The sequence below is a fragment of the Chinchilla lanigera genome, unplaced genomic scaffold (assembly GCF_000276665.1).
Source record: "Chinchilla lanigera isolate Chin_1 unplaced genomic scaffold, ChiLan1.0 scaffold00069, whole genome shotgun sequence".
Taxonomy (NCBI): domain Eukaryota; kingdom Metazoa; phylum Chordata; class Mammalia; order Rodentia; family Chinchillidae; genus Chinchilla; species Chinchilla lanigera.
This window is the reverse complement of record NW_004955470.1, coordinates 374539-393899: the sequence shown is the minus strand read 5'-3', so window position 1 is coordinate 393899 and position 19361 is coordinate 374539. Positions and strand designations below refer to the sequence as shown.

Sequence of the window (19361 nt, the reverse complement as noted above, 5' to 3'; positions counted from 1 at the left end):
TGGCACTGTCTGCCCTCACACATATGACCAACAACCAACTCCAGTGGCTCCCAACATATCTCCCTCTTCTGTTTAATTGCAGAAGTGATGGTGTTCAGTTGAAGCTGGAAAAGTTGTGTTTGAAGAATACAGTCCAAAGTCCATAACAGTGGTCAGTTATCAGCCTAGCTGGCAACTCTCAGAGGTTGTTAGTGACTTGAACATTTTACAGCTAACCTTTACTGTGGCATTGCTTCTTTACATTTTGTGGTTACACTTTTCTGCTGGATGTTTAAGACCAAGTTAAAGTGAGACTTGTTTAAATAAAAATTTAACCCTTTGCTATCTATCAAGGTCAGTTAAGTCTCCTCAGAAATCATCTTGAAACCAAGTACAGCATCTCTTGGTCTTCTGTCAGTGTCGGCCATCTGGATGAGTCACGATCATTGCTTGACCTAGTTGCTTTCTGTGAAAGCTTGAGAGTTTTTTCTCTCCTAGTGACTCTTTTAAACACTTTCCTCTGTGGTCCCATAATCTCCTTGATCAGAAAATCAGGTACTCAACTGAGTTATAGGATGTCACAGCAGAGGTTCTCTTATGTCCTGAGTCTTTACTGACCTCAGAGGGCATGGCCAAAATATTGGCTGTCCTCTAGCCCAATTTATCTCTCTAATTTTTGATCTCCAAACCTCAGTCAGTAAACATCCAGCAGAGAAGATTAATAACATAACATTTTAAGAGAGGCAGTAAGCTTAATATTACAATCTGATTAGCATACACCTTAGAATATACAAATGGAAACATTATTTTTTAACAGCCATGGATATCTTAATATTTAAATCCTAATAGAATGTTAACAAACAACAGTTACATATGTTTACCCAAAAATTTAGAAATCAATGCCATACACAACATAGGTATATGACAATCCTGATAACATTTTGTAACATACTTAAATTTTCATTTTGACATAACATGACCTTTTTAACCAAATATCTCTAATACACGGGAAGCTTTTATCTAATTTGTTGTCCTTTAATGAGATATACATCACAAGGTGTTGTAAAAGGCAGAGGTCTGAATCTGAAGGAAAGTCTTATCACAATAAACAATCTTTGTTTTACATTTTGGAAGGCCTATACACCCAGAAGTATGAATACATTTAATACACCATGAGATTAACACTAATGAATTATCATACACATGGAAAACCTTTGTTAAAAATTAGTTTTGTACCAAGAGTATGTTTTATGAGAAAACCTTATTGTAACTTTTACCGAAAACTTTCTTTTGACCTAATGACCCAATTATTGGGGTATCTCTCAAGAGACTATGGAGATCACTGGGGGCTCCTTATTAATGAATAAAGGTGGCCAATCCTCTATTCACCAATTGGAGTCCTACTGAAATAATTTGTCCCCATCCTAAGGACTGTGCTTAAATATTTTAATTTTGACATCATTTAAACCAGCTGGTAACTCAGGTGAAAGCATGCTTTTAAATCTATAACCCAATCGTATTATGATAAATGATAAAAGAAAAACTGTTAAGCCCAAACTAAAGGGGAATAGCTGCTCACTGAATGACAGACAAACACATAAACAAGTACACAGAACAAACAAACATCTTTATAAAATCAGAGTGCACTCAAATATGTTTTTGACCAAATTGAATTACAGTAACTCTATTACAATTTTAGAAATTTATACTTTAAATAGACTAGTCAGATTTTGTTGGCAATTAGCAGAGCTCTCTTTTCAGAAAAATTTGGATAAAACACAATCCTTAATCTATAATGAATATATATATATATATTCTTTGTATTTTATTGTGTCTTAAGAATACTGAGAATTTTCAGCTCACTGATCTCTATATACTCTGTCATTTACTCAAATCTTTAATTGCCACATTGATTACTATTTCCTGGTCCTTCTGGGTCAATTTCTTTGGTTGGTCTCAGGTTGGGTTTAGCTTCATCTTGTCTATGGGCTGTACAGCAGTCTCTGAGGTGTCACTATCACAGGATTGCACATTAGCTCCCCCAAAGGTAGAACCAACATCTTCTCCAGATCTGAGTTCATGATATAGCTGGACAGCATGCTCTGGTACACAAATAGGTTGCTCAGCATTCTCTGGAAAAACACAAGCATACCCTCTACCCCAGATAAATAGTAGACTGGGTCCCTCTCATTGCCCAGGATGGAGATATCTCCAAAGGACTCTTCTTAACCTTTTTTCTTTTACCTGATGGAACTGTCTTTCTGCTGCTGTACTTTCATCTTTTCTAGAATTTAGAAAGTTAATAGTATATATAGCCAAGTGAAGTCTATTATGAGGTGTGAATTTTGTAGGGAAAGATGTTTTTGTAATTGTTTGGTTTTGTAATTGGATTTTGATCATAAGGTAAGTGTGTTCAAAATTCCTTGACCTTGAGGGTTATATGGAATTCCTATAATAAGGGAAATATGAAAAGTTTTACCAAATCTTTGGAAAGCAGCACTTGTAAATGCTGGGCCATTGTCAGTCTTAAGTGTCCGTGGGAAGCCAAGGGCACTAAAGGCATCCAAGCAATGAGCAATGACATATTCACCTGCTTCACTAGTGTGAGCAGAAGCAAAAATTAACCCTGAGGAAGTGTACGCTGAAACATGGACCCAGAGAAAAGAACCAAATTCGGGAATGTGAGTGACATCCGCCTGCCAAAGATGATTGGGGTGTAACCCTCAGAGATTGACTCCCATGGAAGGTGAGGGAAGGTGTGTTATACATGAAGAGCACTGCCTAACAATTTCTTGGGCCTGTTCCCAGGTCAAATGGAACTGTTTGCATAAGGCAGAAGCATTTTGATCAAAGGTGGCATGAGAAGCAAAAGCCTGCTGAATGGCCTCTGAGAGAGTGACAGTGACAGCACCCAGCTATCTATCAATAGCAGTATCCCCCTCAGTTAGAGGTCCTGGCAATAGGGAATGAGAATATATATGACCAATACAACAAGGAACATACCTTACCATATGACAAATTGGAGAGTGTGAAGTAGATGAAAAGGATCTTCCTGACCAGTGTGTATGGTGGCAGTTTCAATGTGGCGCATCACAGCGCAGACATAAGCACTGTCAGAAAACAGGTTGATTAGCAATAACCTTGCAAGGCCCGTATGACTGCTTGTAATTTGTGCAGAAGAGAAACCTGTATCTTGTATTCTAGAAGAGGAGACCGTTACATAACCTCCCCTACCTGAAGATGAGCCATCCGTGAAGATGGAGATGCCTCCTGCTATGGGGACTGAGCTTATTTTTGAAGGGAAGACAAAAGGTGTGAGGGAAGCAAATTGAATTAATTTATCTGAAGGATAATGATAATCAATAACACCAGGAAATTAGCCAGTGCAGGTTACCAAGAGGATGAAAATTGCCATAACCTCTTTTGTTGATCTGAAGAAAAAGGAACAATGACAGTGTGCACTTCATGACCAAAAAGCTGAACAGCACGTGTTCTTCCACGTGCAATCAGTTCTGTCAGCATCCTGAAAGGGAGTAATAGTTTTATGTGGAGTATGTGGCATATGTAACCATTGTGAAGGGCCCTGAGACTGCCATAGGACCCCTGTGGGCATAGACTGCGTTGGGAAAATAATCAAAAGCATTGGCAGAGAGGGGTCAACTCTAGAGAGCTGAGTATCAGAAAGAGCCAGATTATCTTTATCTAATGCAGTTTTTGACTCTAGTGTAAGTGTTCTTTGAGAAGTGGGGGCCAGGTCTCCCTTGAGAATGTCAAAGAACTTAAATAATGAGTGGTTAGCTTAAGAGCTGGGCAGAATTGATTAATGTTATAAAGTAAAGTCTGAAAATCATTTTGTGTTGTACAATGATTAACTTGGATCTGAATGCTTTGAGGCACAATATGTCTTTGTTGGATAAGGTGACCCAAATATGAAAAAGTTTATCATAGCTTGCACTCTTTGGAGGTCAGCAGTAGGCCTGCCGTTATTTAAATAGGATATCAAAATTAAGCAACTATTTAAACTACATTGCTTTTAGATTGTATTCTAAACTTTTATATCTATTTGTAAAATACTAAAGTTTTTTTATACCAATTTAATTTTGGACTGTAAAATAGGCAATCAACATCACTAGGAATCACGAGAGCATCAAAAACTTATAAATTGGTAGCAAATCCTGTATATGATGTCAAGAAGAAAACTGTAATTAAAACGAGACAGTTATATTAGCTGTATAATCTAAAATGAGGAAAAATTTTTTACTATAAGTTTAAAAGACCAGGGAGATATATAGATAGATAGATAGATAGATATAGATATAGATACAGATTTATTTATTTCAATCACTGAAATATATATTTTTTGAGACAAGGGACAGAGTTTTATTGATGGAAATTATGGGGTTTTAAAATAATCTTTTAAAAAATCTCCCTTATTGTAAACCTTAGAAAATATGATTTGTTTTAACCTAAAGGTAAACGTTTTATCTTGTGAATGGAAACAGCCTTTTAAATTTATCACCTTAAGGGGAAAATGTAAAAGCCCTTTATCTTTTAAAATTTGCTCTATTCTCTGTGAGGCTTTATTCCTTGTGAAACTATTTCCAAGTGAATGGCATTTTTGCATCTCTCCAGGTCAGCAATTCAGCACCTCCACTAAGTCTGGAATATCAATCACACCCTATGGATTGCTGCTGCCACACCTGGAAACCGTCTATACTTGTGTCTGGGAGCCCTTAAAGATGTTTTTCCTTTAAGTAATCAATTTTATCTCTGAACCCAATAGGTGTCTGAAGATCCAAAGCATTTGGATGCCCTTTTCTCATTTATAAATTTTTTCCCAAATGAAGAATGACTAATTGAGTGAATCTCGAGTCTAGGGTGATTTGAACAGTGTTTTGAGTAGATTGAACCATAACCTTTATTTTTCCTGTATAATCAGCATCGGTAACACCAGGTTTTGACCTTTTAAAATAAGACTGCTGTGGCCTAGCAGGAGTCCCTAGCAGGACTGTACCCCGAGGCAAGGTCCGTAGACTCCAGTAAGAATAGTTGGGGGCCCCATTTTAGGAGTTAATATGAATCTGGAGGAGGGACCTAGGTCCAAGCCTCCACTCCACCACCTCAGGGAAGGGTGAGCTCCTAGCAGCGGCTCCATAGTCTTAGTACCTGGAATGGGCTCCCGCCCACATTTCTTCCCCCTCCACTAGCAAAAGTGGGCAGGCGGGCGGCACGGCAGAGGTGCACAAGTTTTTCTTGGGGCGCCAGGTGCAGCTCTTGCCCTGGGCTCTCACTCTGCCCCTGGATATCCGATTTTTTTCTCTAATTCCAAGCGCAAGCACCGATTTGAGCCAGATGAACTTCCGGTGCCAAAGTCGGGCACAGCCTTATCCGGGCCGGTAGTGCTGGCGGCGGGGAGAGTCAGGGTGCACCATGGTCATGTCCCGCCCATTAGGTTTCTGGCTCACATGTTGGGAGCTGGCAGCGTGCGTGCGTCAGTAGCTGCAGCCAGACAGGCTGTGGGGACACACAGGCGACTGGGAGGTCCCAGCTGGGTCTGGCTAGAACTGGCGCCCTGGGCTCTCCCTGAACCCACTTTGCGCCCCTCCTCCTGGCTGTGCCTGCGCCCTTGTCCCACTTGCGCTCAGGACTTAACTTTATAGTTTCCAGCTGAGTCCTTTGTGGTTTTAAAACCCCTTCTATCCACAATCCAGAAAAGAAAAGACACGAACCATGAAAACAGCACACACTTTTATATATATCCATAAACATCTGTGGTTTTTGAAACTTTCATTTTTAACTACTAGCAATTTCACATACTTTTCTTCTTTTTGTCTTCTCTGAAGGCTATTTTTTGTAACTATATTGTTTAAGGTCAGTAGACCTCCATGCCCCGCTCTTTACACCTGATAACTGTCAAATATAACACTCCAGTGCTAACTATTGACCTACCAATCCATTCCCCCCACCCTGTTGTGCACACAAATTCTGGGGAGTGTCCCCCCACCAACCGCTCTCCTTACCAGGGGACCCCATGTTGGGTGCCAACTGTGGGAGTCGGTGGTCTCTCTGTGGTCCCGGGAGAAAACGGTGAGAAGATTTAGAAAATAAAGACAAGAGACTATAGCCATAGCTGGGGTCAAGTGGAGTTACCTCTTGCCTGATAAGCAAGAGGACTGACCTCAACAGTAGGGGCTTTTATGTTATACACTTGCAAAGTAGTATCATGAGAGATAATGTTGCCTAGCGACTAAGCACTGTAATTGTCCAAGCAGCAAACCTTTTTCAATACTGAGGTTGCTTAACTGCCTGAGTCACTCTGGCTCTGTCTGCCCTCACACATATGACCAGCAATCAACTCCAGGGCCTCCCAACAGACAAGAGGTGATTCTTCCCCATCCCAGAGCTATAGCTCTGCAACTTTCTGCAGTGCAAGCCTGACTTCAGCCTGGCTTGAGGCCTCTGCTCCAGATCTCTGCTTGACTTCAGGGCAAGAAAGTCTAGTTCCATATTTGTTGAAGCCAACATGGCCACCTGGATAATTAGAAACCTGACTTCATATCATTCTCAGATCCAGGTTGATTTCAACCTGAGCAGATAAAGTTTCCTACAGAGCTCTCTATCTGATTGAGCAAAAATATAAGCAAAGCAATGTTAAAATAAGGCAATATTGTTCAAGACCAACCTAAGAAGAATCCCAGTTTTGTTCAGTTTATTATTTACCATCTCTTTCTTGCTGTGCATCATCAGACCATCAGGCCTTTTTTGGAAGAAGTGAAGTGCAAAATTGTGAGACAGGTGATCAGCTGAACAATGATATTAAAGAGCAATGAGAAGAGTGGCCAGATGCCAGGAAATATTTAGGTTCTGCTAAGAAGAAGATGGTGAAGAGCTTTGCTCTGTTTTTCCCCTCATGTAGTTGTTAGAATGGTTGATCCTTAGAAACACTGTAACCATCTAAAATGAGGAAGGTGTGAAGCCAATGACTGAAAATATATGTAGTGATAGAGGCAGAGTGGAAAAATAGCAAAAGCATTTTCTGTTGTCACCAAACAGGTAGAACAATTCTAAATTCTTCAGCATTCAGATTTCCCTTTATAGCTTAGAGCCCTGCTACAGTTTCTTGCTCTGACTTCCAAATTACTCAAATTATCCAGGGAAGATGTTTAAGAGAGGTAAATTGGGATGGACTTTGACCACATTAAGAGCCCAGGCAGTGTCATGTGTTTGTCTGTGTTTATGTTTGTCAATGTGTATTTTTTCTTGTGTGGATGAATGTGTGCATGTGTGTGGGGGGATGCTGTAATATGGAGTGTTAGAAAATATAATTATTTCCTACCTGGACATTTTATCCATGTTGTGTCAGTGTCTAGAGCAAACCAAATCACTTCAAAGTGTTAAGAAATGTTATCACCTTCATTTTTCTTTTTATATTGTGGTCATTGTGTACTCCTAAGAGTTCCTTAGTTGCTCCCATGTGCAAAGGTCATTCCCATAGAATATTATGAGAAACAGAACAAAAGTATGTGCAGAAACATGCAGAGAGCAGGACACAACTAATTATACTACTGAAGCAGATTGACATTGTCCTGTGGGTCACTGGGAGAAACTGTGCAACAAAGCTGATCCAGTCTGGTCTTGCATGAGACCCAGTTAAGTTACCCTTTCCTGAGTGACAGAAAGGAGCCAGCCCTGCAGCTGTGCCCAACACAGCTCAACACCTGCTGATTTGCATGTCCCAGAGTGCAGCAGTATAAGGACTTCTTCATAGGCTGTCACACCCTGTGCAAGAGTCAGACCCAGTCAGGACACAGCATGGACATGAGGGTCCCCGCTCAGCTCCTGGGGCTTCTGCTGCTCTGGCTCCCAGGTAAGGCAGGACAGCCATGGGAGTTTACTCAGCACAGTGTGTTCATTATTTCCTGCCTCTTCAGAGAAATTTTCTTAAACCCTGATTGATCATGTTTGTGTTTCCCGTGTCAGGTGTGCGATGTGACATCCAGGTGACCCAGTCTCCACCCTTGCTGGCTGCCTCTGTAGGAGACACAGTCACCATCACTTGCCGGGCCAGTCAGGGTGTTAGCAGTTACTTAAATTGGTTTCAGCAGAAACCAGGGAAAGCTCCTACCCTCCTCATCTATAATGCTAATAATTTGCACTCTGGGGTCCCGTCGAGGTTCAGCGGCAGTGGGTCTGGGACAGATTTCACTCTCACCATCAGGAACCTGCAGCCTGAAGACATTGCAACTTATTACTGTATGCAGCATAATAGTTCCCCTCCCACAGTGATTCAAGCCATAACAAAAACCTCCCAAAGAAGCAGAAGTGTGAGCCTGGGCTGCCCAGCTGCTCCTCCTGGAGCCCGTACCTGCTAAAAGCCTTCCTTGATGCAGCCAGTCTTTGAATATCACTGGAAGATTTGGTAAAAGATGCCAGAAATTTTCTTCTGAACACTTGTGACCTTTGCTCCTTTTCAGTTCTATCAAACCAGGTATTAATTTCGGTTCTCTCAAACCAGGTCTTTCTCAATACAAAGGAAAGACGATTGTATCAGGATTTTGTGTTGTGGCATCATTTGGAGCTCACTGAGTAAAACAGAAGACTTTCAACTTAGTCCAAGCAGGAATTTTTTAGTACGAAGAATTAAAACCTGTTCAACAGTTTTCATTCTCCTGAGGTAATGAGAGAAGTGGGTAATACAAACAGGGTTTTCCCTGGTGCTCCTCGAAGTGCATAGGACCAACTAATGGACCCTGGAGCCACAAGATTCTCCGTCCTGCCTGCAGGGAGAGCAGGGGGTAGAATTCTGATTTTATCCCTTGCAAAATCACCTCTTCAGGTAAGGCTACATCTGCCTGCTTTTTTTCATAAGGCCTAAATGCTCTACTGTCTTTTAAATCTCAGAGAATTATTGTCATACAGTCACCTCTTCAGCACAGAATACATGGAGAGTGTGTCTGAGAAATTTATTTTCTAAAGTGCTGGTGAAAGTGTTGATAAGGGACAGTCCAGGATGGCAGGATTGTCCGGTATCTCAGATATTTTCTAGTTATGAAGATTATCTCCAAATATCCTGAAATTTGTTTGCATTTATTAGCAATGAATATGGGGTCAGCACACAATTTCATCAAGTCACAGACTAAACTGAAAGAGGGGAGGATAAGAAGTATGTGGGAATTTATACATGAAGTTACAATCAGCATATACTTAAAAAACTGTCCTTGACAAAACTAAACAGAAGCAACAAAACAAAAAAGAATAAAACAATTTAAAATGGACAAAAAGTCTTAAAATGATATAAACATTTTTAAAAGTTGACTTTCTTAGTTTGAATGATTTTTCCCAAATACACATGATTTGCTGCTTTAAAAAGTACCCACTTGCTGGGAGTATCGCAAATGTCGCTCAAAACTCCTTAAGAATGAAGAAGTGCAGGGGCTGGGGATTTAGCTCAGTGGCAAAGTGCCTGCCTGGCAAGTGCAAGGTCGTGAGTTCAGTTCCTGGTACCGGAGAAAAACCAAAAAAAAGAATGAAGAAGTGCAGACCCTCCTCACAGTGCTGAAGGATGTCAGAGATCCAAAAAAGGTTCCAGATGCAATGCTGCAGTGGATATTTAGTTTAGTAAGAGATTTTTGCCTCAATGGGAACATTTAAGAAAATTCCTTTTTAAAGTTACATGCTAAAATACACAGAACTTTCTTTTAGTCTCAATGTAAAATTGTTTCTCAAAATACATATATATATGATAAATGTTGAAAAAACTAATTTTTTCAAAGTGTTATCAAATTCCTTTGTAACTAATAGTAATAAAAGTTTTTAGAATCATCAATAATAATCATCAATATCATCAAATTTTTAGAATCATCAATAATAATCAAATAATAATCATCAATAACAATCAAATCATCAATAATAATCAATCAATTCTTTTAGTCTCAATGTAAAATTGTTTCTCAAAATACATATATATATGATAAATGTTGAAAAAACTAATTTTTTCAAAGTATTATCAAATTCCTTTGTAACTAATAGTAATAAAAGTTTTTAGAATCATCAATAATAATCAAATGAGGGCTGGGGACTTAGCTCAGCGGCAAAAGCGCCTGCCTGGCAAGCGCAAGGTCGTGAGTTCGGTTCCCGGTACCGGAGAAAAACCAAAAAATAAATAAATAAATAAATAATAATAATCAAATGGGGAGAATGCATCAAAATACACAGAAACTATCTTAGAGGATATTGGAGGTAAACGTACCAGAGGAGCCTGGTTCGAGGATTTTCCTCACTCTTCAGTTTGTCAGAAATGCTGTGTCCTGGGTGTCTCAGGCCTTTGGCACTGGGTTTAGCTCAAACTCAATTTATAGGGTGAAAGTCACACCAATGTCCCAGAAAGATACAAGAAGGGCTACCCTGCCTGAATCTACCAGATCATCCTTGATATGAACATCCCCAAACAGGAACATAAATGCCTAAATTTTTTGTAGGCCTTAGTACCAACAATTATTGTGACAAAGTTGACTTACACAGTATTTACCTATCCACATATACAGACATAGTAATTTATGAAACTAGTGGCCTATAACTCTATTCTTAAAAACGTATTAGAAAATGATATATAGACAGAGGAAATTTATCTACCTACAATATAAATATTCCAATTTAAAAAAGCAATGTTAATTCCACTTGTGGAGAAATTACCATAGTTGGTTCAGACTAGCATATTTAGTAGTAATAAAAAATATAATCACAATATACTTTTAATACATGACATAGATATCATAAATTGTTAAGTCTACCTTTCATGAATACAAGATTATGGACAGATAGGGTGGCACACACCTATAATTCCACCACCTTGGGAGGCTGAAGCAGAATCACAAGTTTAGCCCATTCAGGGAAATCAAGAAAGTGAGACACTGACTAAAAATAAAAATAAGATCTCTATGTAATCCAGTATGAAGGCATTGAGTTCATTACCTAGTGTCTCAATAAAAGAGGTTTTAAAATATATACATACAGGGGCTGGGGATTTAGCTCAGCGGCAAAGCGCCTGCCTGGCAAGTGCAAGGTTGTGAGTTCGGTTCCCGGTACCAGAGAAAAACAAAAAACAAAAACTATATACATACAAATATAACATATATATGTCAATATACAATTCTAACAAGTATGTATCTAATTTTGATTAATTAATGGGTATACTTATATAATAAAAGTTTATGATACAAGTAATATATGTAAATATGCATATATATGCACATTTATAAAATTTTCTTTGCCTAGATATATATCATTGTTTATTCAGGCTCAGTATTAATGTCCATTGATCTCTGGATACACTGTTTATGTCTATACAGGATTAATGTCCGTTAATGTCCATTAATGTCCAGATACAGAATTTGCTTTCTGAAATTGTTCTTGTGATCCTTGTCTGTAAATCACTTATGAAATGCTACACTCACCTGAAAACACTGTAAAACATCAGTAGATGTCTATAGAGTCAAGATGGAGGTAATTAGCTGAACAGAAAAGTTAAGAAATTTCAGTTTGTGAAAATTCCTAGGAAGTAAGCCTTTGATTTACTTCCATCTAAAACAAAGCCTCTTATTTATCTTTGTGACCAAAGATCTATTATCTGTTTTTATACAGAAAGCAATATAAAATAAAGGTATTAAGAAGAAGCACCAAACTATCTGAATGGCTAGAGAATTAAATAATGGATGAAACCACTTGTCTCCAAGGTGGTGTGGAGGAGCATACTTGTCCTGGTAAGAAAATGTGTATTAAACTCTTTGAGATAGAAACAATGAAGTTCAATATTCTCAAAATGATATCTTAAAACTGCTTCTTAATTCTATAAACATTATTCTAGTATCCGATCCCTTGTTTTATCAGGAGATATTCAAGATTTGGATCGAATGAATTTTCTGGTCTTTTAGCAAATCAGAGGACAGGAATAAAAGGTACAACTGTGTGGTCACTAAGTTACTATATTGTATAGGCTGTTCTTTATATCTGTCATTTCTAAATATAATTACAAAATGGACTTCAAAACTTGTAGACAAAAACATCAGTCAACATGTTACTCTTTGGGCTCTAGAGTGACCTCAACTAGATCAAGCAAAGTCCTATGTCCCTGTGCATCCTACAGGTTTAAAATGACAGGGAGCTGAAGTGATCATATGTGTTTCTCTAATTATCTCAGTTTCCTCCTTCTGTAAAGAGAAAAGAAACACAGAGACACAGAGTTTCTTCCTACTAACTATGAAGAATGAACAAGCCAGATATTTAATATGGAGAAAACAAGGTGTACAGTCCCAATTCCCAGAATTTAGGGATAAAGTTCAATAAAATGATTATTCAGCAAAATAATATTCGTGTTAATGTCAAATAAAAGTGCAGATGAGAAGTGAAGACCATGTTTGCCGCAATGAGGAGTGATAAAGAGCCACATCTCTGATCTGGATTCCATCACAGCAGACAGAATAGGGTCCTGCTTACAATGATCAACATCAAAAAGTATTAAAATATCCATGGAATTAAATTCTGCCAGCGAAGATAAGCAAAACAGCAGAAAATATAACAATACATCCAAATGAATGAATCTGAATGAGCAAATGAATGAGTCTGGTTGTAGAAGAGCAAGGAATGGAGAGATAATAACAGCCCAGGAGCTTGGGATTTATTTTTCACCTTTCTGATGTCAGATTAAGCTGTGAAGGTGAAATCATGCTTTGCTCCTGTGAGAAACTGTGGTGTCTGGCACTTCAAAACTGCCTCTGCTTCTCACTACTGAACATAATACAATTTGCATATTTCTCCCCCATGTTACCCCCAGCACCTCTGAAGCCAGGCAATGCATGTTCATGGACTGATGTGGAAACCCACTGTCAGCTGAAGGTCAGAGCAAAGGTCATGGATGCCCAGCTTGGGCTCCTCCATTTCTTCCTCCTCTGCATTTCTCTTAAGACAAACATTTCCTCTAATTCATGGATTTAAGTCTTCAGAATCTCCACCAAATATGACACATTGATAAGAAATGGATTTTTTTGTTTTCTCCAAATAGGATGCATAAAACTTATTTTCCATATTTTATCCTGTAGCAGATTCCCTGGCAAAGACTGTACTCACAAAAATCTCCAGCGCTCCTGTCAGTGGCTGCAGGAGACAAAGCCACCATGGGCTGCAAGGCCAGCACAGACATTGACGATGATATGCAGTGGTATCAACAGAAACCAGGAGAAGCTCCTGAGCTTCTTATTAAAGTAGCTACTACTCTCATGGCTGGGATGGGATTCCTTTCCGGTTCAGCGGCAGGGGCTATGGACCAGATTTTAATCTGAAATTTGAGGATTCTGCATATTATTTGTCAATAGGATGCTAATTGGCCCTCACAGCGATAAACACTGACAGAAAACCCTGCACATCTCTCAGGGGGATGCTGCAGCTGCTTGTGAAGCTCAATTGAGGCACCGGGTCATGTTTTTGTGTTTCTGAGTTCCTTCGTGCACGTGCGTGGTCACTTTCACTTTCTGTTTCTGTACTTTCCAGCCCATATTCGCCTTGCTGTTTTTGTCACAATCGATACTGTGGAGACTACAACCGCCTTCAGCACAGGATCCACCTTACCAATGTCTGTCTCCAGCTGGAGGCAAAATCACAGGGCCAGTCTTCATCTGTTATCAAAGTCATCATTTCCCACTTAAAGAAGAACAAAATAGTGATCAGAATAGACCCAGATTAAGGTTACAAATACTCGAATTAAAGGCAGCCTGCATTCCTTCTAAGCGTGCACATGTGACAACATTCCTGTGATGTGGGGACAGCAGGAGACAGACATGAGAACCGCACATAAAGTGGGTGCAGATTCCTCACTGTCCATCTGGCCTTGTGTTCCGGGAATTTGTTTTCTATCTAATTCATTTGTTTCATTACAATCGATGGATTGATTCTTTTTGCTCTGTGAAGGTTTGTATCCTTTTTTTGGTTCATCTCAATGATATAGTCCTCAATTTAAAGACCTTCTCCTTCTAATTGTGATATATACAACTCTGAGTGTATCCATTTTAACTCCCTTACCACACTCCACAAATGTTACCAATTTTTATCTCAAAGTTTTTCCAACATGTGGACCAGTATGTAGGAATGACCAAGGTTAGCTTTACTTTGAAAGTCAGAAAAGTATATGTGAAATCACAGATCCGTGAGCCGTCCTCTCTCACAAGCAGATGATGTTATTTAACTGAGAGTTTGGCATTTAAAGCCTCATCTTTGGGTCTGTCGAGGCAGCAGTAACAGCGCAGAGATATGCGCGTGTGACCTCCCCGCTCCTGAGCTGCACTGCTCTCCTGCTGTGCGTCTACTCCAGCTGCTGACTCCAGGTGTGTGACAGGGTTTGCAGAACCTGTGGCTCCTAAAATATTTAATGCCAGATTCCAATGACACCTGACTCTTTGACTTTGACTGAATACTCACATTATGTGCAATAGAAATAGAACAAAGGAAACTGGGAAATGCTGAGAAAAGTACCAGAAACTCAATGATTTTAAATTTTTGTCTTTTTGAAATATGACAGTATGTATGCATATGCATAGATATAAAATTTTCTTCTAATATTATTTCAAGTATCTATCAAAGAACTTGGTAATGTGTAGCTTATCACTCAGTTGAAAATATTTACCAATATTGCCTTTAATTTATTAATTTAACCTTACTGTTTAAGTATTTTTAATTTAAGGTAGGTTTCTGTTTGCTTTCTGGTTTAATCATTTTCTAGTCAGAGAGCAGGCGCTGTGTGATTTCCATCCTAACAATTCACTCTAGAGCTCTCCTAGAGCATAAGATAAGTTTTGTCTTGTGAATATTGATGATGCACATCATGGATTTAATTTGCCTTTTCCTGATGAGTAGTAATCAGGATCACTTTTTTGTATTTGGAACAGACATTGATATGTCTTTGTTGCAACAAGTTGCTCAGTTTTAAAGGATTGTTTTCTTTAATACTATGAGGTCTTATGTTAGGTTTGTCCATTTTCAGGAGTTGGATTTCTACCGGATCACTGATTTATAAATGTCATCTTTCATTTTAGCATTTATGTTTTTATTTCCTTCACAGTGTGATTAGAAATGTTCTGTTTTTAAAATTTATTTTCAACTTTCCACAAGGAATTTGATAATTGTCTGTGGCAAATATGTAATAATAAAACAAAAATAAAAATTAAGGAGAAAATGTTTCTGAATTTTGATGATGCTGGTGTACCAATAGTTTGCTTTCCATGTTGAGCTTTCAATGTAACTGGAAACTTTATTGAACCTAAGAATATAACAGGTCCTCTAATTATTTCTGCTATGCAATTTACAATGTATGTATTCAGAGTTCATTCTGTCATCCATTTTGATTAAATGAGGTAACATTGTGATGTGTTAAGATTTAGAAGTAAAACACCCCCATGTGCTGGGGCAGCTGGAATCCACCGAGCCCCATGGACACTGTACTGATGAGGGAGTGACCCACTGAAGGGTTCATAGCTGCAAGTGCTGTGAAGTTGGGGTCTGAATCACTGGACTTGTGACCTGGAAAGGTGTTTTCATGTCCCTGAATCTTCCCTTCTCTCTCACTCTTGGCTGTGGTAGTGGAAACACTTTCCTCCTCTACACCCTTCCATCATGCCATGACTTCTTTGGAGCCAGTCAGTTATGGGCTGAACCCTCTGAAACCTTGTGGGAAAATAAAACTCTCCTCCTTTGAATTCCAGCTGTCAGAGGTTTCTTCCCATCCATGCAAACATTACTGATGCATGCTGACAAGAGCACCACATTCATAGAACTGATGCACTAAGCCAGGGACAAATCTCCTGACTGTTGTTGACATTTTATGTACCATAGACGCAGTCACACAACTCTGCCCTCCAAGTTCAGTGTCTTCATTAAAATGTCAAAGTAACTGTTGCCTGACAAGCGCTGTTAAAACTGTCATACAGGAAGCTGTTGGTCAAGAAGGAGGTAAAGCGGGGCTGGAGATTTAGCTCAGCGGCACAGCGCTTGCCTGGCAAGCATGAGGTCATGAGTTCAATTCCCGGTACCGATAAAAAAAAAAAAAAAAAGAAGGAAGTCTGAACTAGGTATGATTGATATGTTATGGGAATCATGAAACTGTATCTGAAAATGAGACAAGTAATAGGGCCTCAAACTGAAAATTCTATAAATTGCTATGTCCCACACGTGCCACTTAGATAGTGAGCAAACCTCATAATAAACAAAACCCAGAGGCTTGATGTTATGAAGACTGGGGGCACACAGGAGCCACTGCTCCCTTATCAACAGGGAGCCCGTAGGAGCTTGAAGCTTTCTCTCCAGTCTCAGGGTTCACATTTCTGCAGAGAGTGTTCACAGGGGCCATGGCTGCCCCATGCGCCATTTTCTGAACAGTTTCTATTTCTTTCTGATCTTCAGTAAACACAACCTGTAATCGTGAAACCTCCATAAGGAGTTAAAAAGCAGAGTCTGAGCCCTGGGTCAGTACCGGTCAAGCACGTGCTGGAAAAGAAATGGTGCCCTCTTGAAGGTGCAGCAGCCGTGTGCGGTCAGGCTGAAGTGGCCCTGTGGTTTCAGAGGAGGTGAAAACAGAGCTCACTGAGAGCTCCATTCAGCAAAGAGGAAGACAGTGTGGTATGTCCCACGGAGGAGGGGCAGGAAGTGAGCAGGGGAAACCGGATGTGACATCAGATCTGTGTCCCGGTTCTGCTCCCAGAGTGGTCTGCATGGTCCACAGGTATCAGGGCAGGGCCTCTGCTTCCTGATGCCCAGGCTGTCAGTGGGAAGGAAAGGTGGCAATGAAACCACTGTGGGTCATCAGTGCTCATGGCTGAATTGCCAGAAGTTGAAAAGACACATCAGATATTGATGTAATAAATTATTCATGTATGTCTTTAATACTTGTATCATAATGGGAACATAATACACCCATAATGTACGTATGCGTTTACCCAGGCTGCTTATCTTTTCAAACAGAGCAACGCCTGAATGAGGCAGGACTCAGAGATGGGACATTTACTGATAACAGTCTTGTCCTTTATCCGTTGGGACAGGGAGAACAGCGCTGAGAAGAGCTGGACCTGACTCTGAGGTCCTGGGTTCTCAGACACTTCTCCTGGCCTCCTACTCTTGGCCTGGTTCAAAGCCTGTGGAGTTGAGCACTTTCCTTCTCTCGTCCTCAGCCCCATGCTCAGCACAGCAGCTGCTTCCTCCCCGGCCTGCAGCTCTCTGCAATGCAAGCCTGATTGCATCGTCCTTTGCATTTTGTGTTTTCTAACTCTTCCTGAATGTCACAGGTAGAGGTCTGTGCTCCCTCAATTTTATACACCTTCTTTCACCATTTCCGGAAGTCAGCCCTGTATCTGCACAACTACAAATTTGAGTTCTTCTCATCATCAGGGCAATGCTTATTCCAACCTAGACAGATAAGTGTTTCCTTCATATCTCTGTAGCCCATCAAATAAACGTTTAAAAAGAAACATTAAATTAAGGTACATAGTTTTTAAATATAAACACAACAACCATCCACTCTTTCTTTGGTTTTCTGAGCACCAGCTCTGTGTCAGTACACGTGGCAGGGACAATCAGCCTCTTCTAGAACAGGAGGTGCAAGGACTGGGAGCCACATGCGATCAGCTGTGAAATAAGAGTAAAGAGGAAGAGGAAAGTGGAGCGGTGGCAGGAAGGATTTTGCTTCCCCAAAAAAGCAAGATGGTGATGAGTTTTGCCTGAAATTCTCCCAGGAATCCTTATTTAAATACTTGACGCTAAGAGACAGTGAAGCCCTCATGAGGACAGCGGGTGTTGAGCCAAAAAGAAAGATTCTCTGTGGTGACAGAGGCACACAGAAAAACACCAAAAGGTTGAAATTTCCCTCCTATCTTCAAAATGCTACACCAGTTCCAATTTCTCCAACATCCCAATATCTGTTTATTGGCTGATACAGTGTCCTGTACTTGCTTTGAAATTCTCCTAAATTATTCTGTAAGGATATTTGATAGGAAGAAATGTGGAAGGTCTTTGATCTCATTAAGAACACAGGCAGCATCTTGCACCTGTGTGTGTTTAAGGGCCCAGGGCACCAAGAGCTTGAGAACATATCTGCCTGCATCCTACAAAGGCATTTTACATAAGTGGGATCCATGTTTAGAGATATCTGAACCATTTTAAAGAGTTTTAAAGTGTTATTATCTTCACTTTTCTTGTTATATTTTAGCCATGATATATTTCACCCTCGTGTTTTCTTTAGTTTCTTCCAAATCCAAGGGTCACTGCCATAGAATTGTGAATAAAAAATAGGACAGATGCATGTGCAGAACCAGGAAGAGTGCAGGGCATCGCTCACCACATTACAGTTTGCAGGAATTCTGCCCATGGCCCCCATCAGAAGCACAGTCTCTGCAGCAGATTGCATCTAGCATAGCTCTGCCTGGGAGCCGGGTCCTTTAGCCTGTCCTGAATTACTGAGAAGAGGCAGCCCTGCAGTTTAGTGCAGCCCCACTCAGCCTCTGCTCATTTGCATGTCGAAGCTCACAGCCCTCTGCCCTGAAGATTTATGAATCTGCTCACACCCTGTGCAGGACTCAGTCCCACTCAGGACACAGCATGGACATGAGGGTCCCCGCTCAGCTCCTGGGGCTCCTGCTGCTCTGGCTCCCAGGTGAGGCAGGACAGCACTGAGCATTTCCTCAGCTCAGTATGGTCAATACTGCCTGGCCCTTCAGAGAAGTTTTCTAAAAGCCTGATCGATTGTGTGGTCTTTGTGTTTATGTTTCCCATGTCAGGTGTGCGATGTGACATCCAGGTGACCCAGTCTCCGTCCTCGCTGGCTGGCTCTGTAGGAGACACAGTCACCATCAATTGCAGAGCCAGTCAGAACATTTACAGCAGTTTAAATTGGTATCAGCGGAAACCAGGAAAAGCTCCTAGGCTCTTGATCTATGGTGCAAGCAGTTTGCAGGCTGGGGTCCCATCCAGGTTCAGCGGCAGTGGATATGGGACAGATTTCACTCTCACCATCAGCAGCCTGCAGCCTGAGGATGTTGCAACTTATTACTGTCAACAGGGTTACAGTTGGCCTCCCACAGTGATACAAGCCATGACATAAACCTGCCAGTAAAGCAGAAGTGTGAGGCTGAGCTGCCCCAGCCTGTCTTCCTAGTACCTGCAGCTAATATGAGTGTTTCTCAGATGCAGTCCATATCTGAAGGTCGTTTGAAGGTCTAAGGGAAAGGGTCAGGCAGGGTCCTTGCCCCTTAACACTTTTTCCTCCTCCCCAGTTCCAGCAGTACAGACATGATGATGTCTCTCCTAATTTATTAAGCGACACAAATCATTATACTTTAGGAATATGGATT

General features: G+C 40.4%; 1 protein-coding gene across 1 annotated transcript; it reads left to right on the top strand.

The window, feature by feature from the left end:
- Positions 1-2627: 2627 nt before the first annotated feature.
- On the top strand, positions 2628-19111 carry LOC102010356. Its single transcript, XM_013522686.1, has 5 exons — positions 2628-2695; positions 3417-3512; positions 5187-5375; positions 7719-7846; positions 18789-19111. The coding sequence occupies exons 1-5, from the start codon at positions 2628-2630 to the stop codon at positions 19109-19111; spliced, it is 804 nt and encodes a 267-aa protein (XP_013378140.1).
- Positions 19112-19361: the final 250 nt, after the last annotated feature.